Source organism: Agelaius tricolor, unplaced genomic scaffold, assembly GCF_023055355.1.
Source record: "Agelaius tricolor isolate 1412-34295 unplaced genomic scaffold, bAgeTri1.0.p SCAF_17, whole genome shotgun sequence".
NCBI lineage: Eukaryota > Metazoa > Chordata > Aves > Passeriformes > Icteridae > Agelaius > Agelaius tricolor.
The window spans coordinates 5,673,038-5,697,768 of record NW_027269277.1 but is presented as its reverse complement, the minus strand read 5'-3'; the positions used below and the strand labels follow the sequence as shown (position 1 = coordinate 5,697,768).

At 55.7% G+C, this 24,731-nt stretch overlaps 1 protein-coding gene across 1 annotated transcript in view; it reads right to left on the bottom strand.

Moving 5' to 3' along the window:
- Positions 1-2,311: 2,311 nt before the first annotated feature.
- EFNB1 (ephrin B1) overlaps positions 2,312-24,731 on the bottom strand; it is a 43,652-nt gene continuing 21,232 nt past the window's right edge. Inside the window, exons 2-5 of the mRNA XM_071442237.1 lie at positions 17,235-17,512; positions 4,927-5,019; positions 3,866-3,994; positions 2,312-2,965 (exon numbers count right to left, since the gene is read on the bottom strand). Coding sequence (XP_071298338.1) covers positions 2,577-2,965; positions 3,866-3,994; positions 4,927-5,019; positions 17,235-17,512 — 889 coding nt within the window. The 3' untranslated portion in view covers positions 2,312-2,576. The remainder of the gene's footprint in view (positions 2,966-3,865; positions 3,995-4,926; positions 5,020-17,234; positions 17,513-24,731) is intronic.

Genomic DNA, 24,731 nt, shown 5'->3' with positions numbered 1-24,731 from the left:
AATAAAAAAAAATTTAAAAAAGGAAAATCAACCAAATTTCAATGCTTTCCAAGAAAAGAACCCGAGGGACACACTCTGATCCAGGACCCAGCAGCCCGAGGTGCTCAGCAAAAACCAAGAGTTCTGATTTCACCCTTTCTTCACATATTTACAAGATTTTGCAGCTGTTCCCAGCAGCAGGAGTGGGACTGATGGAGACCTCAGATGGGGACAACCATGAGAAGCCATCAGCACTGTCAGATCACTTTTGGTACAACCTGTGGCCAGACTCTGTCCCTTCTCCACCAAAACCAAACCAAAATTACATTGTTCCCTCACTTCCCCCTCCACTTCAGTCATTATTCCTAACGGATTCCACTGCCACTGTCACCATCACCACTGCCACCACCACCCAGCCAGGGCTCTTCCCACTTGGGGAAACACAAGCTAAGGTTTGGCAGAGGGAAGAGGGAAGGGATTTTTTTTAAGACACAATTCTCTGGGATTTCCCCACTGGGGGTCCTGGGGGGGTCCTGGTGGAGGCGGCTCCCAGGCCAGGATGGGCAGTGGATCCCACAGAGGAGAGAGGGATGGAAGGTGCTACACAGGGGAAGCAGTGCTGGGATGGGGAATAGGGCGAGCACCCACTGGGGTGCATCTCTCCCGAGGGAAGCAGCTGGTTTGGGGCCCTGGAAGCAGAATCACGTCAGGATGCCAAGGGCAGGAGGGGAGCTGGGACACCCCACTCCACTCCAGCCCAAATTCCTGCCCTAAACCCAACAACATGGCACCACAGGATGCTCCCATCCCACTCAGGGCCAAACCCCAGCGCAGCAGCCGGACCACCGGATCCCCCCGGGGCCACCAGGTCCCCCCAGGTCACCAGATCCTCCCAGGCCACGGGCCCCTGTCCCTGCTCTGCCCCCGCCCCACCCGCTCCTTGTCAAGGCACTTTAGCAGAGCAGCTCCCTCGCTCTTTGGGCACTTCCTAACGCGGGATTCGGGGCCCTGGGGACAGGCGGGAACAGCCCAGGCAGGAACAGCCCTGCCGGCCCCACTCCTGCTCCCTGAGCAAAAGCAGCTACTGCTGGAAGGAAAAGAAAGTGAGGAAGGGGGGACAGCCCGAGGACAGGCAGTGACAGGGCACTGCCAGCCCTGCTAGGCTCACTGGCATCAGCCACGGTGCTGGCGGCTCCTCCTGGGAAGAGGAAGCTGGGAATGATCCCACCAGACAGGCTCAACCCCTTCCAGTTTTGGGTGGGAGATGGGCAAGGCAAGGGCAGGGGAGCCTGGGCTGGAGACCCCCAGGAGGAGGCAGGACAAGGAATGCTCCTGCACCAGGAGCAGGGCAGGGAACAGGCACAGTGGGGCTGGTCCCCAAATCAGGTCCCACCGAGGGGCACTGGATTCTTCAGGTAAACCAGGAGGGTGAAAAAGCCTTTGGCTCAGCTCCCAACCAAGCCAAGCTTGGTGCTCCAGCCTCTTGGGGGCTTCCAATCCCAAGCACCAGCCTCCTTCTGACACTCCTGGCACAAGCTGCAAGTTGGGAACCTTTGTTTTCCAGTTTTCCTTTCCAAGGACAACCACCTGCAGTATGCCCAGCTTGGGAGGGGGCTGCAGCTTCCCCCTGCCACCCCCTACTTTGCTTCCAGCAGGCTCAGCCCCAGCCCAAAGGAAAGCCAAAGACTTTTTTCCACAGTGGGATGCTCCAGAGGGGTTGGGAAGAGCTGCCAGGCCACGGCTGCTCCGCGTGGGGCAGGAGCAGTGTCCAGCCCCTCGCGCACTGAACGCTTGAGACAGGGTGGAGATAGAAATTTTTTTTCTTTCTTTCTTTTTATAAAGAGACTAAAACAAGAGTCAACAGCTACGAACACAAAAGATTCCAGGGGCAGTGGGAGGAGCGGGATCTGCCCCGTGGCCGGCAGGATGACGTGCTGGAAGGAGGTGATGGCGTGTGCCCAGAGGTGGCGGGCCGGAGTCCCGCCCGGAATTCACAAAAATAAAAATGTTACAAAAAAATTAAAATAATTATTATAATAATAATAATAGTAGTAGTAGTAAATCGGGTTTGCCAGCTTCCTCCCTGCACAGCTGTCTGCATCTTGGCACCATGGCAAAGCATCCTCCTCCTCCTCCTCATCCCCCTGTGCGCTCGCTGCTCCTGGGACCGAGGCCCCGGCGTCGCTCCAGGCTCCGGGACCCTGCCGTGCTGGCGGGCACTTCCCACAGGCCCGGAGGGGTGACGCGGGGAAATCCCAAACCACAAAGGGGAGGTGGAGTCTCCGGGTTTGCCAGCGGTGTCCCGAGCACAGAAAGGCACGGCGCCCGCCCCCCATGGCCGGCCACAGTCTGGAGAAGAAGAGGAGGAGGCTGAAGGCTCACCCTCAGAGTCTTGGGATTACAAAAGCTGAGAACTACAAAACTAAATACAAAGGGGAGAATCAGCACGTGAGCGTTGAGCCCTCCGCTCCCCGGCGCCGCTCCCGGCACTGCCCGCGCCGTGCCGGGCCGGGGGGAACGTTTCGCTTCCTCCCTGCGGCGCCAGCCCTGCGCCCGGCGCTCCCGCGCTGCTGCATCGGCCGTTCCCAGGCTGCTCCTCACACCTTGTAGTAAATGTTGGCTGGGCTCTGCGGGGGCATCTCCTGCACGATGTAGACGGGGTGCCCGTAGTCCCCGCTCACCTTCTCGTAGTGCGGGCAGTAGTTGTTCTCTGTAGTCCGTAAGGGGATGATGATGTCGCTGGGCTCTGAGCCCGCGTTCCCGCTGCATTTGGGGCTGGCCAAGGTGCTGAGGGACAAGGCTGCGGCTCGCTGCTGCGTGTGCTTCCGGTGCCGCTTGCGGATCTTGATCAGGAGCACGACGAGGAAGATGATGATGAGGATGAAGATGACGCAGCCGGCGCCGATGGCCGCGAACACGGCCACCTTGGAGCTCAGGAAGCCATCGCTGGGACCTTGGGTCTCCTGGCCGTCCTGGTTGACGGAGCCTGCAAGGCAAGGGGAGATGGGGGTCAGAGAGGCAGCCAGGTGTGTGCTCTGTCCATGCATGGGTCACCCCTGTGGAGCAGGGGGATGAGTTGCTCATTGGAGCCCCTCTCTGCCCCCCGAACTCAGCACAACATTCTCCTGCCATGCTCCCAAGGAGGGGAGCCCCTCACCTCCAAGGGGACAGCACTTGCTCCCCACCTTCCCACCCCAGTCAGACCCACACATCCCTGGGAAGGACTGGGCAGGGCAGGCAGGAGCCCCAGGCATCCACAGAGGGGGCACCACATGCCCTGTTCCCCATCCTGCACCACTGCTCCCCTTCCCACCTCCCAGCTTATGGAGCAGAGTGTTGATTGTGTCCAGGTGACACCATTCCAGACCAGGATGCCCTGGTGGATGTGGACTCTGACACCCAGAGCCCCCCAGTCTCCAATTACTGACCCCTGGGCTGGGGCAGCTGCAGCCCCCTACAGGGGCAGTGCTTGGAGGCTGATCCAGGCAGGAAGAAAAGAAAAACTTCCCAGATTCATCTGATTCCACTTTGCTCTCAGAGGGGTCAGGAACTCAGGAAACCACCTTCAAAGGGCTCTCACACCCAAGGACCTCACCTTCTCCAAGCCCTCTCAGATGTGCTGTGAAGAACACATGGGAGGAGGAGGAGGAGGAGGAAGAGTGCTGAAACAGCACTTCTCTGCCAAGCTCTGCCAGGAGCTGGGGAAACAAACCCAAGCTGCTCTGCAGCCTGGGCTCAGGACAGCAGAGATGAGCACAACACTTAAAGCAAACCCATCCAGCTCCCAGATCCGGAGAGTCTGGTATCCCTGGGATCCATGCAACAAGCTGAACTTGGAGGTGCTTCATTGGCCCCATCCCTCTCCTGGGGATCCCTGAATACCCACCTGGCTTGCCAGGCTCCTCCACTGCCGGGACCTTGCTGCGTGGGCTCTGCGTGACGACCTTCACAGTGTCATCTGACTCCTTGCTCGGCCGACTTGTCGTCAGCTGCTCTGGGATCACCGCGTTGGGATCTGGGAAAGGGGAGAGATGGATGAGAAGCCTTGGTCCAACCTGGAAGGCAGCAGCTTGTTCCCCCCTAAAGAAGTGCCCCCAGTTGTCAGCCGCTCCCATGGGGCACAGGAGCACTGGGAGATGCCGAGAGCAGCAGAGCAAGGCTGAGCTGCTCCAGGGCTTGTGGGAAGCAGGTCCCCACCCTAATTCCCTGGTTTGCTGTTTTCAGAGCTCCCGTGCGTGGGCTGGGACAGGTTTCTTGCTCGGGCAGCAGGAGGAAAGGAAGGGAAGGGCAGGAAGGAGGCCAAGGCTGCAGCACAGCTTTGCCTGTTTATTATAAATATTGGCCCCAACGTGCAAACACAATAATGAGAAGCAGAATCGGGAGCTGCGCATCCGAGTCGGGGCTGAAATGAGGCCGAGGCATCAATGGGGCTGGGAAGCAGCTTGGGATGGAGGTGGTGGGGAGCAGGAACTCCAGAAGAAGAGTCAGATAGTGATATCCCTGCTGTCCCACTGCCACCAGAGTCCCCACAGCCTGGTGGCCTCCAGAGCTGAGAGCCACCAAGCTCAATCCCTGATGCCTGGCCAGCTACAATCCCCCCTTGGATGCCCAGGAAGTCACAGGGGCACTGCCTGTGCCAGCCCCCTGAGACACTTGCGGGGCTCATGGGTCCTGTGCTGAGCTCACTTCCCGCTGGGATATGGCCCACGAGGTAACCAGGAACAATCGCTCCCTTTCAATCCCAGTGCTCCACACATGCGCCATGTTGGCAAGAGAAAAAAGGCAGGAAGAAAGGTCCTAAAAATGAAATTCTGTTGAACTAACCCAAGAGTGCTCCCAGGAGCAGCTGGCCTGGCCTCAGTTTCCCTGGAATCTTGAACTCCCACATCCCCCAGAGGAGCAGGGTTCAGGGGGCAGCAGGAGACCCCAGGGAACAGGAGGACTCACCCTGCCCCACTTTCATGACAATCTTCATGGAGCGTGTCTGGCAGACCCCTCCTTCCCGGTTCTCCAGGCCATCCAGAGTGCCATTGGAAGTGGCTGCAAGAAAAGAGAGGGAACGTTAGACAGGTTCCTAGGAGCTGGAAGGACACTGCTGGGCAGCTCTCTGCTGTTCCCTGGCATTACTGTGCAGGTCCTCACTGTCCCCTGGCACTGCCAAGCAGGTCCCAGCTATCCCCTGGCACCTCCTACCCCAGGGATTCACTCCTGACTCCCCATTACAGCCACATCTTCACACCCCAATCCAGAGCCCTCCGAATTCCCAGCTCCTGCTCCTTCCAAACGTGCCTGCAGCAGTGAGGACATGATCCCTGCAGCTTCCTCTCACTGCCACATCCACACAAGTGAGCCATTCTCCAAGCCTGCACCCTCCTCCCCCTTTAATTCCTGGATAATTTCCTTTGCTCCTGGTGCAGAATGGGAACACTTGCATATGCACAGTTTAAATTATACATCTCTAATTACACCCTGTGCCTCAGTGAAGAATGTAAACTCAGAGCCCCAGCGGACTCCGGGGGCTCTAATTGCAGGGCAGAAGTCACTTAAATTCACATTAACTTTTCGCTGGAGCCGGCACGGAGTTTTCAGCCCTTGGATCCCATGGGAGCACAGGGAAGATTCCCCCCATCCTCCCCCATCCTCCAGCTCTCTGCAGGGCCCAGGGCAGGGGGGACACAAGAGAAAATAAACCCAAACACAAGGATTTCAGGATTAAGCACCTAAATGGCAGATTCTGCTAAACAGACTCAAAAAACTGGTTTCTGACCCCACCAGGGGCCTGGATGTGGGCACTGTGCCTGGCATGGAGCTGGATCTGCCCAGGGACCAGGATGGTTCCCACCCCATCACCTCCCTCCATCACAGCAGACACAAAGCATCCCAGTGCTCCACCAAATCTAACCACAGGGATCAATTCACCCAGGGAAGCAGGGAAACCTGGGAGGAGCTCAGCAACAGCTTGGGGAAGGCAATGTGATGGAGAATCATGGAGTCCAGGGATAATTTTCCAGACACAAGGCAGGACTTGGCCAGCACAGCGCAGCCAACACTTCCCAGAGCCTCAAGTCAAAGCTCAGCCCCAGGGTTTCAGGTTCCCTGTGCAGCCCAATTCCTGCCTCCATCCTGCAAAAAAGCAGTTCTGGGAGGGCAGGCGACTGACAGAAATTTGGGATGAATCCATTGGACCCTGCTGGGTGTTGGTGAGGGGACAGGAAGAGGCTGGAGTACACAGCAATGAGGCACCCAGCAGGAGGCTGGGTGCCTCCATGAGCCTCCACGCTGGGATAAACTGGAAAGCACACCCAGATCCCTCCAGGAAGCAGGCTCCAAGTCCATCAGCTCTTTCCAAACACCTCTGTGCAATCAAGGCACTTGCCTGAAACTCCAGCAAATGTTTTCCTAATCAGAAAGTCCTTGGGCCATTTGCTGAGTTAACACCTCTCCCACAGTGGGGTCCCCCCTGCCAGCGGCTCCCGGGATGGAGCTGTGCATCCAGCTGGGATGGTGCATCCAGCTGGGATCTGCTGGCAGCCCTTCCAACAGCAGCACTGTCAGCACCAAGCCCCACGCAAATGCCTGGGAATGTGGAGAAACGCCCCTGACAGCCTGCACGAGTTCTCTGGAATCCAAACAGGATGGACCTGAGCTCAGACTCCCCATAAAAACACATCAGGAGTGAACTCCAGCAGAAGGCTCGGCAGCCCAGTTCTCCCAGGCCGGAGGTGCCGGTTTGGGGGTGAAATCAGCAGGTACATCCCAGCTCACAGCCCTGAAGCAGCTCCTTGAATTGTTTCCCAGCTTCCCAGCTCCATGCCACGGGTTGCTGCATCTCAAAGAGACTCATCCATCGAGGGAGAAGGCAGCAGTCTGTAAAAACCAGTCCCTGTGAGGCCTCAGGAGATCTGATTTATAAATAATTAACTAATTGTAACAAAATGTGGTAACAAGCAAGCGCGGTTCAAGTGGGGGAAACCAGAAGACTCCACAAAGGCAGCAGTTTCTCCAAATAACTATGAAGACATTCCATCCACATACAACAAAAAATATTAAAGGTCCAAAGAGGACAGAGGGAGCAGCTGGAGCCACAGGGATGGCAGCTGGAGCCACAGGGATGGACGAAGGGACACAGCTGAGCATCCCTCTTCCCACCCCACACTTGGACACAAAGTTTCTTCTTGTTCTAGCCATGGAAGTGATGAGGGAAAAAGTAGCTTTGAGAGGGAACCACGTGGAAAAATGAATCAGTTGCTTGAGGGAACAAAAAAGGGAAAAACATTTGTAAAACCCACAGTGATGGTCTTGGAATGGCCTCTGGAAACAAGGACATGAGCTTCCACATTCTGTGTAAATCCACAATGGGCCAGAGAGAAGCTGGATGCTCCATGCAGCTGGTTGGGCTTCCAAAAGTCAAAATCCAAAATCCCCAAATCCATCCAAATGGTGCAGAGTCCAGAGAGTTGGATGTGAACATGTAGGGCAGGGTGATGTGAGAGCAGCAGGACCCTGATCCTTCGGGAAAGGCTCCTCCAGTGCAATGCCCTGTGAAGCTCAGCGATGAAGAGCTGCTCCTCCTGCTCCGTTTCTTGCTTTCCCAGTGGAAGAAGCTCCAGCAGAAGGCTCCATGCTCAGCTCAGCCCAGCTCCAGAGGATCCACACTGGGATCTGGGTGGTACTTGATGGATTCCTCAGGTACCTGTGCCACTCACTGCCACAGTTTGGGTGAGCTGTGGTGACACCACCAATCCTCAGCTGCCAATGGAATCCAGAGTCAGCAACCCACAGAGGAAAGTGTTAAATCCACAGGCACGGCTGCAGGAGAGCTGGGAGAGCCCCGAGCTGCAGAGAGGCAGCTGCAGGGCAGCAGCAGGAGGCAGAGCTGTGACACAACAAAGGAAGCCAGGCAGGGAGCTGGGCACAGCCATGGAATAGGAAATGGCAGGTCTCAAACAACACTGTCACCTCCCCATGCCACACCAGCAAGGCTCAGTCCAGCCAGACCCAGCAACACTGAGCACACAGGAGCATTTTCCTGCCTTATTCCATTTTGGATGGATTCACAGGTTGGCTGTAGGACTGGGAGAGCAAAAGTAACCTCTGGTCAGTGATTTCCAAAGGCTGACTTCCAAAGGCTGCTCCCAGCCCAGAGAGCCATCAGATGCCTCTGCCCTAATGGAGCATTAAGCCCCGGGCTGCTGAGTGATGAGGATTTAACAGTGATACCATTAACCATGTAATTGCTTGTCAATTTAGAGGAGATGCTCAGCCACCATGGAAGCCAGGCAGGACCTCCACTCCTGGAATCCCACACGCCCACCCAGCCGAGTGACACACACCACGGAGCTGGGACAGATGGCTGAGATCCCCAACAACCCCATGGTCCCGTCTCCAAGCCAGCAATGCCATGTGCTGTCCCTGCTGCCTCCTCAGCGCCAGCACTCGGTGTCACCAGAGCTTTTCTCCCTCCCCTAAAAATATTTCAAAGGAGAACTCGGGTTTTGGCAGATGGGAGACGCTGGAAGTAATACCTGGCAAGAGATGAAGGCAAGGGTCTCTTAAATGGTCAGCCTTGGCCAGAGCGAGATGTTTGGTTTCTCTGCTGGATTCCCTCTAGCAGGGCTGCGTTATGATTTGGGCCCCAAAGCACAATTAATGTGCTGAGACTGTAGCAAATCCAAGTCTCTTTCCTTTTATTGCTCTTAATCACTCTTCCATCTGTGCAGCTCAGCCCTGCTCCAGCCCCAGCCAGGCACGGCGTGGCCGCAGCCCGGCCGCCATCCCCAGCACCCCCTCACCCCCAGACCTGCACGAGGTTCGTGTTTCCATCACTTTGGGAGCAGTGGCAGCATCTCACCAGTGCCCCACAGCCTGACCCCGGTCCTGCCAAGACCACGGGGGCAAGGGGCAGCTTGCAGAGCAACCTGAGCCCAGCCTGGACACCCCTGGGCTGAAAGCCCCTCCTGGCACAGGTGAAGCCCCTACAGGTCACCCTGGAGATGCGTCTCCCACATCTCTGATGTGCTGGGACACTGTCAGAGATCCCTGCAGGAATCCACGAGCAGACTGCACTTCAAATAAAATCCCAGCTCCTGCCACCTCCCCTCTCCAGGTCTTTCAAGCTGTTTTACACCCCCTCGGTACCGACACAGAGGTGCTGCACTGGAGCCCAAACCACCACGGGCACTGAGCTCCTTCCCCCCCATCCCAACCAGCACTGGCAACCCAGGGGACACGGAGCCACTTCCAGGTCACCGAGCAGAGGCACCCGCCTGCTCCACTGCACACCAGCTCCCTGGGGCTGCCGGGGAGCACAGCTTGGTTACAGCCCCTGCTCCTCCTCCTCCTCCTCCTCCTGCTTCTCCCAGACATCAGGGCCACGCAGCTCCAGCTCAGGGCATCCCATTATTGGTAATATTAATATTAATGTTAGTGTCACTTCCTAGCCAGCCCGACTGTGGGGACACGAGCCCCCACCCCAACACATCCCCCAGCCCCTCTCCTGAGCTCCAGCACACCGGCTGGGGCCGCTGCCAGCGCCGGGGCAGGGGCTGTGCGGAGGGAGCCCACCCCACGCTGTCACACTGCCAGCGGGGCCGGCAGCCGCCTTCCAGCCCTCTCCCAGCCCTCTCCCAGCCTTTCCGAGGCAGCTGCGCCGGGAAGGGGCCCTGCAGCCCCTGAAATGCCTGCGTGAGCCAGCCCGGCCCTGTCCCGTCCCCGCACGGCGCAGGAGGTGCAAGGCTTGGGTTTCACAGCCACTCCTGCCAGCTCCAGAGCTGCTCCAGAGCTGCCCCAGGGTCTGGCATGGAGAGAGAAGGGCCTGGGGGCTGCTCCAGTGGCGCTGCTGACCGCGGGAGGGCCCCTCTGCTCTCCTCCCTGCCATCAGGGCACTGCCATGCCATGGAGCAATGGGGATTGCTGTGTCCATCCCCACAGCTGTGCAGGGCAGGTGAGGAGCCTGTCCCTGCAGCAACTGGGAATCTGGACACCCCACCCCACACTCTCTGCTCCAGCAAACACAGTGGGAAAATCCCCAGTTCAAATGCACTGCTGGAAATAGAAATGAAAACCATTATGTGGGGCTTGTGTGGGATGGGGTTTGGCTTTCCTTGGCCAGGGTCAGCACCCCCAAAATCAAATTAAAGGGTTAAATTAGCCCCATTCCTTATAGAGAGCAGAGGACACACACAGTTACAGCTAGAAGAAGGGAGGACACCACTCACCACACTCATCCTCACCACCTACAGTTCCACTCTCTCCCACTCTTTCCTGGGGCAAAGGGAGAACAGGCAAACACTGAAGTATCCACTGGAAAAAGACACTTTAACCAAGTAATGCTTAAGTGAAGAGCTAATTTCCCATTAAAACAGCTTTCTGGTGGAAAATTATAACCAGCTCTAATTAGTATCATAATTAAGAGTCACTGCTGGATTGCAGGGAACCTCATCCAGGCTGGAAAGCACATCTTGGCTGCAGGACCACAGCTTGGTGACTCACTCAAGCCCTTTATCATCAACACTGTCTGTGTAGAAGAGCTGAGGAAAATCCCAGTGTCCATCCTGCTTCCTGCTCAGCTCAGGGACCACAGCCCTAAATAAACCCTTTTTCTTCAGGTCGGTCCTGCACATCATTGGGGGAGGAAGGTGATTTGTGCAGTCTCTGTGGTCACTCCAAGCAACTGGAGACAGGTCAGGATGAAAGTGCCACATAATTCCCCACCTGAGGCTCTGCCAGAGTCATATGTGGGCCCTGCTGGGAGCAGGAGGGGAGGAAACCACTTACTGCCTTTTAACAGGGTGCAAATCTCTCCTGTTAGGTAGCAAAACCTCTGGGAGCTGACTGAGAAATCCTTTGGGAAGGGGATGGAGATAGACAGTGCCATCCCCTAGCTGCATGGCCGATGCCAGCTGCCCACCTGAGCTCAGGCTCCATCCACACTCCCAGGGGCTCAGAGAAAACTTCAGGTGATCAGGGACAGAGAAGCTGACAGAGTGACAGAGTGACAGAGTGATGGTGCTTCCTGGAGCTCCCAGTGAGCCCTTGGTCTGACAGACAGCACTCACCATCACCAGCATCCACCACCACATCCCAGCACCTACCATCACACGCCCAGCACTCACCATTACAGACCCCTCCACACCAGTTCAGAGCTGCAGTAACACCAACAAGCCTCTTCCCAGCACTACAGGAGCAGTGGACTGCAATAGGAATCCCAGGAGAAAAGCCCAGGGAGAGGGTCTTGAGGTTATGGTTATCTAAAAAAATATGCCAAGGAAGGAGCTGCCTGCACTTATCCATGCACAGCTTCCCAGCCACACCAGTATGCCAGGAATTGTTTCAATTCCTCAAGCTGAAAACTCTTTCTGCCTTAAGAGTCTCCTACTCAATGGTTAATCCAAAAGCAGCCAAGTTTAATCACTTCCAGTGTCCCAGAGGAAGTCCTCAGAGGTGACCACCACTGAAGAGCCAGGTCCACCACAATCCATGCAGCTGCAGCTTCAGGAGATGCCCTGGGATTTGCTGTAGACATGGCAGGAGGAGCAGGGGCTGGAAGAGCCAGGGTGAGGAAAGGGAAGATGGGATGCACCAAAAAACCTGCTTTGGCATGAGCCTCCCACCACACCAGAGCAGGATCAGGCAGGTGATGCAGGGGGAGATGCCACCTCTGCCATCTCTATTGTCGCATGTTAAACATGTTTTGTTTTCTCCTAATGGGTCATGACAATGTTAAAGTGGTCGTGACAATGACAGAGATGCTCTTGCCAATCATTTCTCCTGGGGAAGAGCATCCCGGGATGCAGCCAGCCCAATTCCCCAGGCAGACAGCACCCAGTGCCCAGCTCCAGAGCTGTGCCAGGGCTGTAGGCCGAGATGGGCTGCCCAGCAGCCAGGGAGATGAGAGGGCATGGGGACCCCTGGGTGGGTGGTTATGGCAGGCAGGGACCCCTGGGCAGGGGTTTGTGGCAGGCAGGGCCCCCTGGCCCCAGAGCAGATCAAAGCACGGGGTATTTACCTCCCGGCCGGGCCTGGGACACCGGCCCTTTCTGAGGGGGCTTTTCATCCCTATTAGGGCCATGAAAGGCTGAGCCATGAGATCAGCTGCCAGGGGCTGTCCGGGGACAGCGCTGAGCCGAAAAGGTCAGGAGGGAGGAGGAGAAGAGAAAAGAGGCAGAGGCTTAAGGGACAGGGCTCAACAAAATCACATTTACTGTGGTCACGCTCTTCAGACAAGCCTGCAAGACAAGGAACCGCGTGTTGTCTAAGGGCCATTATTTGGGTTTGACATGGCCAGGGCCCGGGCTTTGAAGTCGGGAGCAGGACACCGTTAGAGCCATTTGTGTCTGGCCAGCGGCTCCCACGCGGCATCACCATCCCCTGCCAGCGGCTCCCAGCGGGATAGGAATGGGGATGCAGGAGCAAAGCCCCAAAACCAGATGGATGCCACCAGGCCGGCTCTGCTTGGCCCGGGTGTGTCGCAAGCCGGGCCCCTTTGGGTGAAGAATGAGGAAGCCGCTTAATTGGAGTTTTATCAGCACAAGTTCACAGCTCCCATCATGGCATCAAACGGCCCTTGGGCTTTCAACTCCCCTCCACCAAACAAGTTGTGGGAAAGAGCATGAGGAGCACATGAAAGTGGCCACATTCAAATGGCATCAGCAAAGAGCTGGCAGGCTGACAAAGCCCCCCCGGCACAGCCCCCAGCCCAAGGAACCAGGGAGGGAATTATCAAATCCCAAGGAATTCAGGAAGGAGCGCGAGCGGCTCTGCACCCATGCACTGGCATGGGCTGAAGGCTTCCCAAACCAACGGAAGTTGGAGGAGCACAGCCAGAAAAGCAAGTATGGCAACATGTCCCAAAAAAGCTCCTGACAAGGAAGGATGATCCTGGCAGCTGGCAGGGTATAGGTGACCCCCTTCCTCATGCTGAGCTGCAGGAAAACGCTGACGGAGCGTGGCGCGGGGACGAAGCCACATCGCAGCAGCAGCGATGGTTTACAACAAATAACTCTTGCCAGGTTAAGACTAATTGCATCTAAAAACAGAAATGCAAGACAAGGGCTTTAACACAACACTCAGGGTAATAGATCCGCTCTCACTGCATCCCGCTGCCAAAAAGCATTGGATTGGATTACGGACATTATTACACCAAAAATGGATTGAAGGGCTTAAGGACTCACAATAAACAGCAAATGTGTCGGATTTATGAGGAAGCATCTACTAGGACCTTGTTTTTCCTTCAGCGTTGTCATCAAACAAGGGCTCTGTGCTTTAAAGAGGCTCATGGGACAGGTTGGACACTGAGGAAGAACACCTGGAAGAACACCTCAGAACCACCACCAGCACATCTGCAAACAGCTGCCTGGAGTGCACCCCGAGGCTGAGCGAGGTTTGCCTGGGCTCTCTACACCCCACTGAACACAGAAGGGGCTGCCAGGACCACCACCAGCTCCAAAAACCAGAGAAGGAGCTGGGAACTATGGGAGTCCATCCAGTTCCATCCCTGCATTGAGCAGGGACACCTTCCACTACACCAGGTTGCTCCAAGCCTCATCCAACCTGGCCTTGAACACTTCCAGGGATGAGACATTCTAGGGATGGACTAGGTGACATTTAACAGTTCCTTCTAACCCACACTATTCTTTGATTGTCTGATCCAGAGCTCTGGGATAGCAGGGAGCCACTCCAGGAGCTCCTCCTCACGTCACCCTGCTGCCAGGACATGGGGATTAATGGATCTCTATCCAGGCACCTCATTACCAGAGATAGTAAAACTGGAGCAAGTTCAAAGAGGAGCAGCAAACGCAATTAGGAGCTGGGGTGAATTAGGAGGGGAGGTGCAGGGAGCTGAACCTGCAGGGCTGGATAAGCCATGGTGGGGCTGGAGCTGCCCACGACATCCCAGGAGTGCAGGCACCAGGCAGGGGGGAGGTTATTCCAGTGGGAAGTATTTTGAAGGGAGGGGACAGGACACTGGGGACAGGGAATCACACCAAGACACCAAAGGCAAGCAGGGAAACACCCACAGCGCATCATGATATAAAACACACAATTCCCAAATTCCCATCTCCTTCACCCTCTCAGCACTTCATCCTGGGGATGGTGCCCATGTCCTGCTGGAGTCCCTCATGCCCCCCCAGCCTCTGTCTCCAGTGTAGACCTGCAGGCAGATGCTGCTGCATCTTGTTCATTATGGAAAGCTTTAGAAATAAGCATCACCTTTCCTTATCCATCCCCAGGAGCAAAGATGCTTTTAAGGAAAGCCTGGAGCTGGTGTGGAGGGGGTCAGTGTGAGGCTCCAGAGAGGATGGGGACAGGGAACAGCAGCTTTCAAAAGCCTTTTCATTGCTAAGCCGAGGGCTGGGGCCGTGTCCCTCCATGATAAAAGTGTCCCTAAACAAGGCTTGGCATATCCAAAGCAATGGCAAGGAGCAGTCCTGAATAGAGGGACCCTGGGAAGCCCCCCAGCTCCGGTGAGGAGGTTTTCCAGCCGCTGGGGAAGGTGGGGGATGAGTGGCACACGCCCTGCTCCCCTCAGCTCCAGCGCTGCTTCCCCGGCTTAGAAATGAAAAGGGAGAAAAAAACCCTTTTGTGTGTCCAGGCAAAGCTTGGGGAAAGGGAGGGGAGAAAAATTGGGGGGGGAAAAAAAAAAGACAACATGTGGGTGGTCTGCTCAGGAGACTTTTGACTTTGTTTTTTTGGCTATTTTATTTCTTGGCAGAAAGAACTCCTGGGGTTGCTCAGCAGAGGGTATGGCCAGATCACAGGAGCATCCTCAGCCCACCCAGGGGCCAAAGTTCAGCTGGCAGCTCCCAGCTCCGAGGGGTTTCGCATCAAAGCTTGGAGGAGTCAAGAGAAATTAAAGTCAGAAACGGTCCAAGGCAGGGGCAGAGGGCACTGCCGGCCCCCTGAGGAGAGGGGGGGCATCCCACAGGGATGCTCCAAGCACCCCGCCTGCTGCATCCCTATACAGCCTGAAACCAGGAACAAGAGGATAAATAGGATTTTATATTAAAAAATGAGTTTAAAAGGCTCGGCCCAACATCCAACGGGACTCACAGCCGGGATTTCCCAACCTGGGCTATGCCGTCTTTGCAAAATCCCGGCTGCGTGTCCCGTCGGATCCGCAGCGAGCCGGAGCCGGTCACCAGCAGTGACCCAGGTGTGCTGGCAGCCGTGCAGGGGAGCTGGCATCGGCTCAAAGCTGCAGGGGCCCCGCGGGAGCCGCGTTTGGAGTCGGCAATGCACCGGCAGCCGCTTGTGAAAGCACCTCCCAAAGCTCCGGGAGGTTGATTTTCACTTCAGTTTTCGTGTGAAATGCAAAACAGCTCCTTAAAATTTGGGTAATTCAGAGGCTGTAAATCTGTCTGCCTCCACCTTCCTGATGGACTTGGTTACCATAAGAGGGATCCCAGATTTCTTCTTCTCGGTGCTTTGTTCACCTCCTGAGCTCGTTTTGGGGAGCCTATTTGTCTCTGAGGGCTCTTTGCAGCATCAGAGTCCCAAGGGCTGTAGGTCAGAGGACCCCAATTTCAGTCCTCATTAGCTTGATGACCATGTCAGTGCTTGAACTTGACCCCCAAACACAGAGGAGCCACCAACCAAGTGCTTCAAGATGCTTGGCTGACCCAAGTCTGGCACTTTGGCTTCTCTTCCAAGTTTTTGCCCACTGCAGGCAAAGCTTATATTCAATCAAGCTTTTCATCAGCTGAAGGATAGCAGAAGGGCTGAACTTTGCCATCCCAGAGCCACCAGGCTGATGCAGCTGTGCTAAGGGAGATGGGAGCCTACATGGGAGTTGTGCCACAGGTTTTGGCATCCCCAGCCCATCTGGGGCATCTGGACTGGAACCAGGGTGTCCTGCCCACAATGGCTTCGAAGCTGGTGCCTGTCAAGTGACACAGAACAGACATCCCCATGTCTGGACAGTGACAGTGACCAGGAAGAGCCTGGCCCTGCCACAGTGACTCAGCCCTGCAGAGCCCACGGTCGCTGCCAGCACCGAGCCAAGCTGGCTCTGCAGGTTGTAGTGCCAGGTCGTCCCTGCTGTCATCCCTCCTGCTAGGGAAACTTCCCTGGCTGACCATGCAGAAGCCACTTTGGCATCTCCACGGCCACACAGGTAACAGAGCCCCCTGTGAGCCCCTGTCACCACCGGGCAAAATTTGCTATGACAGAAGTGATGAGGGCTCAAGGCTGACCTGCCAGAGCCAGGCCCGGCTGCTTCCTCTGCATCAGGTTTATCCCAAATTACTCTGCAGCAAGATTCCAACAGCCCCAGCCAGGCTCGCTGGGGAGATCCAGACCAGCAGCCTCACCACAGCACCATGCTACAGCACAGCCCCCCCGTCTCCACTGCTTGCCATGGCCTTGCTGCCCCCTCCCAAAGATTCCAGGCTAAAAATACCCTGTTTCCAGCCAGGAACACACAGCTCCCACGGCTGGGAGCTCGCCCCCACACGGGCAGTGACCCCTGTGCCAGCCGCTCGCCGCAGAGCCCACGGCACGCAGCAAGGGGAGCTGAGCCGTGGCCACCGTGCCCTTTGCAGTGCACCCAGCCAGGCGGGGACAGCCAGGCTGAGGAGGAGGGGAGGGGACAAAGAGAGAGCTGGCAGCACTGCCCAGACACGGCTGAGCTCCCTCTCCATCCACACCAGAGCAGGCACAGGGGGATAGATTTCTGTGCAGCAATCCCCTGCACGCACAGACCACAGGCTCCAAGAAAATTCCAGCCTCTTCTCTCTCCCCTCCCTAAAATGCCATGGTGCACCAAGACACAAACAGAACAAGCCAGTGTACAGAATTTTTCAGCCATTTCGATCATATCACACACTGGACACCACCAGCACTTCCTTGTGCTGGGGCTGCTACTCCTGGAGGCAATACTGAGGAATAAGGACAAGCATCACCATTCCTCTTTCTCCCCAGCCCCAAAGCAAAACCCCACAACACTTCCAGCAAAGATGGCAGCAAAACATAGGCTCCAGGCATGACAGCACTCCAGGGCTGACCCCAGATGGGGATGTGCTCCTGCTCCCAGCCGTGAGCAGGGAAGAGGACACAGCAGAGCAGCCAGATAGGGACTGGTGACCCACTCGGCCAGTGACACATTCCTCCCCCTGCTCCCATCCAGCGGGACATATTTTCCATCCATGTCAGCTCTCTGCACCGGCCAAGTCACACACAAGCGCCTGGTGACACTCTCCAGGCGCCCGAGCCCTCCCGAGCCAGGACTGGCAGCGAGAAAGAGGAGGGCGACTCACATGTGATGAAGTAATCCTGGTGCCGCTTGAATTCCAGGCCCATGTAGTTGGGGCTGAACTCCTGGAACTTGATGGTGAAGCGGATCTCCTGCTCGGGCCGGTTGCACGTCACCAGCACGTTGGGGTCCATGACGGTGCTGCAGGCATCCGCCTGCTCCTTCCTCACCAGGTACAGCTTGTAGTACTCGTAAGGCTTGGACGGCTCCGCCTTGGGGCAGATAATGTCCAGTTTATCCCCAATCTCTGGGTAGATGACCAGCCCCTTCCCAGTCATGAACCTGGAAGAGAGGAGGGTAAGAGGTTACCACGTGCTGGAGCAGAGGCCACACCAGCCCAGCCCACCCCAATCTGACACCATTTTTGTGCTTCAGCTCTGCTGCTCCCCCTCTGTAAGACAGGTTTTGACACCGAAAACAAGTTCTCCTCTTCCCTCACCAACTCAGCCTGTTCATGGAGCCAGCACAGGCTCCTGCTGACAAAATCAGGGCTGGCTTGGGTCAGTCCCGCTCGCCAGCCATGATAAGGGTGGGCACCTTTCCCGGCCCCAAGCCTGGCATCCAACTGGGAATGAGTCTTCCCACAAAGGGCTGGGAGACGCCGCAGCTCTGCCCGACGGCCAGGCAAGGAGCTTCCTGCAGGGACAGGCAATAATTAGGCATAGGGAGAAGTCCTGACAATGGGGTGAAGGGAGGGATCCCGTCCACGCCCCAGCTCCCTGAGGAATTCCTGTCCTTAAATGGAAGGGAAGGAAGCATCCTGCAGGACAACTTCTACTGAGCCAGGCTCAACAGCGTGCCCAGGAGCGTGGGAGGACCGGATGGAGAGGAGCAAGGAGGGAGGAAAGCTATTCGGGGCTGGAAGGCAGGGCATTGGGAAGGGTAGGAAGGCAAGATGCTGATAATTAACATTCGGATCTCGTTATGGTGGGGCAAGGCACTGATTAGGTTTTTTTCAGCGTGAAGGAAAGGATTAGGGCAGCAAGGAGGGAAGCAGCAGATCATCTACTTTGATGTAGGCAACTAAATGCGTTCCTGATGGGAGATAAGGTGGGAATGGATTTTCCTGCAGAGTTATCTGTGCTGCAACTCCCTCACGTAATCTGGGCACGGCAAACGCAAAGCGAGCACTTTGCCAAGGCTGCGTGGCCACGCTTCCCCTTCTGCTGTCGGACACAGCCCATCCCTGTGCCAGCCCACCCTGGAGACTGGATGGGGCCAGGATACCTTCTCCCCCAGCCAGCTGCTCCGGCTGGAGCTGCAGGCTCCATGGAAGGAAGATCAAACACACAAGACCAACCTGCTCTGTGGCTCCATGCAAGTCTTAGCAAGAAGCCACAGAGCTGGAACCAGCACCAGGCCTTTGGCTGCAGGAGCCTAGCAGATCCACAGGCTGGGCTGGAGCAGGCAGGCGGAGCTGAAGCCCACGCACCCCCAAGTGCCCTTGGCACAGGCTCTGGAGCTCAGTGCCAGCTGTAGTAGCAGGGCAGACATGCAGACATCATCTGCACCTCACTTGCAGCTTGCCAGGTCAGAGGAGCATCTCAGGCACCCAGAGCATGGCACAGGGATGGCGGGCACAGCCTCATGACAAAGCTGGATTTAGAGGGGTCACAGGTCCATCCTCCCTGCCTGGCTGCAGCTCCACATCAGCTACAGTAGCACCCAAAGCAGCACAACGGGGCAGCTGGGATCATCCCAACCCCAGCACCAGTGGCACAGCAGCACCTTGGCGATGTGAGGTTGCAGGGAATTTTGTACAAGCCATGATTCAGGCAGATGGTGACCAGGAGACAGTGGGAAACTTGGCCCCTGGAGGGTCTTTAGGAATGCAGGTGGGATGCAGAGCCCGCCTCCGTCCAGGCACTGCCGTCAGGTGAGCCATGCTTTGCTTCACACTACCAAGTAGGTCACCTGGCCAGTGGCCAGCAGGCACTTCCAAAGGCTTGGGAGCGATAAAGGCTTCCCCACCCACGGCCAGAGCCCTGATGCAAGGCTGGAGCAGGAGCAGGAGGCAGGAGCAGCCCCTGTCCCTCCCTCCCCGCCTGGCCGCAGACACGCAGCGCAAGTGAACACTTGCACGGGTTCCCACCCCGAGAGGCAGCTGGATCCCACACTCCTTTCTCCACGGTTGGGCTGAGTCAGAGGCTTCCTGGCACAGGATTCTGGAGTGACTCAAGCTCCCTCCTCAGCTCCTGCCAGCTCCCTCCTGCCCAGAAGATGCCAAACAGGAAGCCACAAACAAGTCAAGCAGATGTCTTGCACCGCCGGAGCAGGAGAAGAAGGCTCCTATCCACCCTCATCTCCATACCAGGAGGACCTATCACACCTCTGTGGCCAAAACCTTGGCCAACACCTGCAAACCAACCGGTCCCTGGGCCACCAGCCTGTTGGGATCAGGCCAAATGGATTTGTAAGCAGGGGAGGGGCCACAAAGCAGCTGAGGGAGCTGAGAACCTCCCAGTACCACATCCTGCTGGCACCTCTTCATCTCAGGAACTTCAGGACCAAGGCCTACCTTAGGTTTATGTAAGGATAAAACAAGGAGGCAAATCCTTTCCACACTCAGTCTCGGCTCCAGAAGCACACAGCTGCTTTCTGGGAATTAGCTCAACATCTTCCAGATCCACACAAACATGGAGCAAGACAGAGCCACTTCTTTGTGCATGGAGCTTTTGCGCTGCTCCCTCCAACTGCTGTTCCCCACCTGCACACAGGCTGTTTTCCCTATGTCCTCCAATTTTCCTGACTTTTTTCTCCTCCATTTCTCCTCTTCTCTAACAGCAGGGCCGTTTCCAGATGACAGCCTGGGCAGCACAGGAGAGGATATAAACCTGAGGCATGTATCTCGAACCCCTCAAGCAGCTCTTCCAGCTTTTCACCACACACAGAGATCTTTATTTCTCCCAAAAATTCTGCTTTGTCACAAGAACAGCTTGTGATGATCGTCCTAGGGAAGACCAACAATAGCTCCCACAATGCCAGAGGCTGGCTCTCTGGGAAATTCTCCTTTAAAATACATGGTGAAAAGCAACATTTATCACAAGAAAAGGAGAGGAAAAAAACGTCCAAAAATTGTCACATGCTGCCTGAACACAGGATTTCAGCCAGTACTGGAGACGAGGTATTTTAGTTCCAAGGGATGGTTGAAGACAAAAAGGAATTACACTCTTGACTTGTCTTCACAAGGACATGTCTTCAGATTTATCTTAACCCGGAGGAGTGAACAGAGCAACTCTTAAATTAATAGGGAAATTCATCGTGCCCTCAGAGCACCCACTGTAATTTCAGGGAGGGAAGAGGGAATCTGCTGTTCCTCTGGAAAACACAGCTTGATTTCCCTGTTTTAAGGTGGGAAGGGAAAAAAAAAAGAGGAAAACTAAAACTTAGCTCAACCTTAAGGCTGAAACAACTCTCAGCATTAAGAATCACCCTCTCCTCTACCTTGCCCAACACGCAGGAGGAGGAAGATAATGGCTCCAGCTTTATTCCTGCCCCATCCCCAAAGCGTCCAAGGCCAAGTTGGATAGGACTTGGAGCAACCTGGCATAGTGGAAGGTGTCCCTATCCATGGCAGAGGGTGGAACTGGATGAGCTTTAAGGTCCCTTCCAACCCAAACCATTCTGGGATCCTGGGATTGGCACCATCACCAGCTCACAGGTAACATCCCAGCATCATTTCTCCTGGTGTCCAGGAGGGTGGGAATGATTAACCACAGCCACTAAAGCTTAAAACAAGTATTTTTTTGCCAGCTGAGCAGGTGGAGAGGGCCTGCAGCTTCATCCCTTAAAGCCCCTGAGGTGATTGATTTTTGGGTGGCATCCGTGGCTGCCCACCTGCAGAGCCAGGGGACCATCCCGGCCATCCCAGGCAGGCGTCCCCATCCCCAGCGCCACTGCAGGCCCCCAGCTCCCGGCCCCGCAGGTTCCTTGGGAGCGATCAGGTGGCAGCGTCCAATTTCCTCATTGTTTCGGGAGGTGTTTTCTGATGGGAAAGGTGAAAAGGGGATTTGTGAGCCTTGTAAACCGATTCCTCTGAGTTGGGTAAACAACGGGAGCTCTGTTGGCAGCAGGATGCCGGGATGCCGGAGCAGGGAGATGGGATTAAAGTGCAGCCTCTCCCCTGCCCTGAGTTGGGGGGCTGCTGGTGGGGCCCCCAATCCCTTGCAGAGCCCCCCTCACTTCCCCTTGGGGGTCCAAAATATAGGATCTGATGGAGCGGCTAGAGGTGGGACCTGCTGGAAGAGCAAGGCAGGCATCCCAGAGAGGGTTTGCTGGGACAGGAGGAAGAACAAGCTAAGGAAGAAAACCAAGCAAGTCGGCCAGAGCAAGATCAGGAGTTATACTGGGAATGATACCCCACTCCTCCACACCCCCTCCCATGCAGGCACCTCTCCTCCATGTAGGCACACATGGATAGACATGGATGAGCCAACACATTCCCAGCAATCCCACAGACACAAGTGTCCTGCAGATAAGTCATCTGGAACCTTAAAATCCAACAGTCCCTCACCTCTTTGTTAGGGAAGACCAAAAAATGGCTTAAAAATACATTTTTTTTAAATAATAGGTTGACATATTTTCCAACTGCTCTGCCCCTGGATCCAAGCACTCCTTGCACCACATCAACCACAAAATCTCTGGGGCAGCATCACCTTTCCCCACGTCCACAGCATACGATGCCCCTCACCTGATTTCAGGCTTGGCAGAAACAGAACAACATTTCCCAAGAACCTTCTCCTTGGAGAAGATGTCCTAACGCTGATGCTGACATACATATAAGATGACATATGCTAAATGCTGTTTGCTTCAAAGAAATCCAAAAATAACTGCATCTTACATGGAGGACGTGTACGTCTGGCAGGGAAGGCTGACAGTGCCCGGCAGAGCGAGACCTGCAGGAGCTGGGAGGTTTTCCTGGTGTCTGGGCAGCTGAAGCCCCCATGGGCCCAGCTCTCCACACCAACAGAGCATGTGAGTCCTTCCAGATGGATCATAGCTCCCACCCACCAGGAATCTCCTCAAGGAAGGGATGGGAAAGGGCCAGATCCAGTAAAGAATCCAAAGCTCCATGTTCAAACTGGGTGTGGGATCCTGAAAAACACTCCTGAACCCTGCAATTTGCTGGTGCCCAGCCACACACAGATCCAATCCTGCCCTCTCTGCCTCACTTGTCCAAACTTCCCTGAGCTCTTTTCCATACCCCGATGTCACAGAGCCACATCACACTCCTGCCATTGGAGGGTCCCTGTGCAGCTCGTCCAAAGCTCCCTTGGTGACATCCAGCCACCTCTGCCCTTGCCAAAATCTGAATTTTCATCAAGAAAGAGAATTAAGAGATCAGTAGTAAAAACTGGAACCTAATTTAGGTGAAGTGGGACATCACAGATCAAACAGCATTACCAGACAGGGACAACCACATGGTCCTCAGGGAGCTTGAGCTGAGAACATCAGCCACCCCCTGTCACAGGGAGATGTTCTCCTGCTGACACCAGGAGGTATCAGTGAGACAGAGCAGCCCCCACCCACCTCACTTCACCTCTCCAGAGCAGAGAACAATCAAACCAGAGGAATTACACCTAATCCCAAAGGCCCACCTGATCCCAGCACACCAGCAACATCCACAGCCCTTCCCCGAAGTGGTGCCAGTACACAAAGGCACAGCCCCTTTCTCCTATTTGACTCCCATTCAGCTCTTGGGAACAAAGATACTCCGTGGAAGGAAGTTAATTACAAGTGGAATGAAAAGGTTCCTCCCTCTGTATCTGTCGCCTTCTCACTCGTCCATCGCACCGCTCATCACCACAAGAGGGTAAATAGGAGCACACGAACCCCCACGCTCTCAGATCCCACTCCTTTCATGTGCTCCTCTATTATTAGTCTCCTTTAGAAGAGCCTGCCATCTTTTTTCCCCCTGCTAATCTATGGATAATTATTTTCCTTGCCCTTCAGCAGCCCTCTTCTATTTCTGCTCTATCCTTTTGGAGCCGAGGTGGCCACACAGAGCCAGCAATCCCAGGTATCTGAAAGCAGCTCATATCTCCTCCACTCCTTTGGTCTCTGCTGTTCAAGGAGATATTTTTCACCTTCCAGCCCCCCCAGCTCCTCACCATCCTGGGAGAGGGAACAGCCTCTGCTGAGCCCCCCCTGGGGCCGTCCTGTCCAGTCCCCCTCCCAGATACACTCTAAGGCCCTTTTTTTTCCTCATCTCGGGTTTAATGAGGCCCATTCAACCCTTCCAAAGACAAAAGGCCCTTCTCGTTTCCAAACGGATTTACACGACGCATCAGTGAGGCATAAACGGGTCTCCATGGCAACGCTCACCGACCCCCCCAGCTCTGGGATGCCATTTTACAACTCTGCTGCTCCCCAAAACCCTTTTGTTGCTTCTCTGCCAGCTGGGAGGCTCCTCACAAGCTGGTAAACCCTCACCCCACACGTCCGGGTGCCAGGGGTGACATTTTTTGAGGTGAAGTTACAAGATGCCCAAGCCAGTGTCCCCCTGGCACAGACACTCCGGAGAGCTCCGCACTGTGACCGACTCTGGGTCATGGTCAAGCCAGCATTCGGATGGGAAGGAAGGGATGGAAACACCAAGTGCAGGGGAAAACAAACCCAAACTGCCCCTCACTGCCCAGAAAGGGGGTGATGCCCAAGGCAGTGTGGTCTGTCCATGCTCAAACACCAGCCCCAGTCACAGCGTGGCTCCCAGCACTTCACAGGGAAACCGGTGGCCCTGGGGATTCCCATGCTTTGGCAATGGCCAAGAGGCCACTCCAATGCTTCACACAGAGGTTTGGCAAACAGGAGCCTCATGTTCAACACTGGACCATAACTCTCCCCAGGCAGCCTCAAACACTGAAGGCTGAGAGAGCACCTTGCTTACCCTGAGCAGTCATGGAAGCAGGGAAGGTGAGATTCAGGGAATGGGGGAAGCAGGGAATGTCTCACTGCAGCTCCCTGAGCTTTGCTCACATGTTGCAGTCACTGCCATAGCTTTGAAGACCAAGCCATTGTCCAACATCTGGGGAACACACCAGAGAGCCCACTTTTTCAGGAAAATACCCACCACTGCTGGGTTTCTCAAGCAGGAAGTCAGGAGCAGGATCCTGGTTTCAACTGCAAACCCGTAGCTTGTGGACAGGTCTGCTTTCCCCTCCTGCAGTCTAGACCTCTTCTCCTACCACCAGCCAAGAGCAGAAGAGGGTTCTAGCCATCAGGATGCTGGCAGAACAGGTCAGCAGGCTTCAGGAAATCTGGTATGGATGCTGTAGGATGCCAGCCACACCTCAGCACCCAGAGCCAGCAGCTGCCACCACAGCTGGTGACATCCCTGGCCCCAGTGACTCAGCCCTCCTGGGCCACAGCAGGGCTGCAGGAAGGGCTTTCTCCCTGAGCTATCCCCATAATTACAGCATGGCCAGGGAGAGTATCCTAGTGCCAGACTCCCCACCAGCCCCAAGGAGGATGACAGATCACCACCACCAAAGGCAGCACCCAC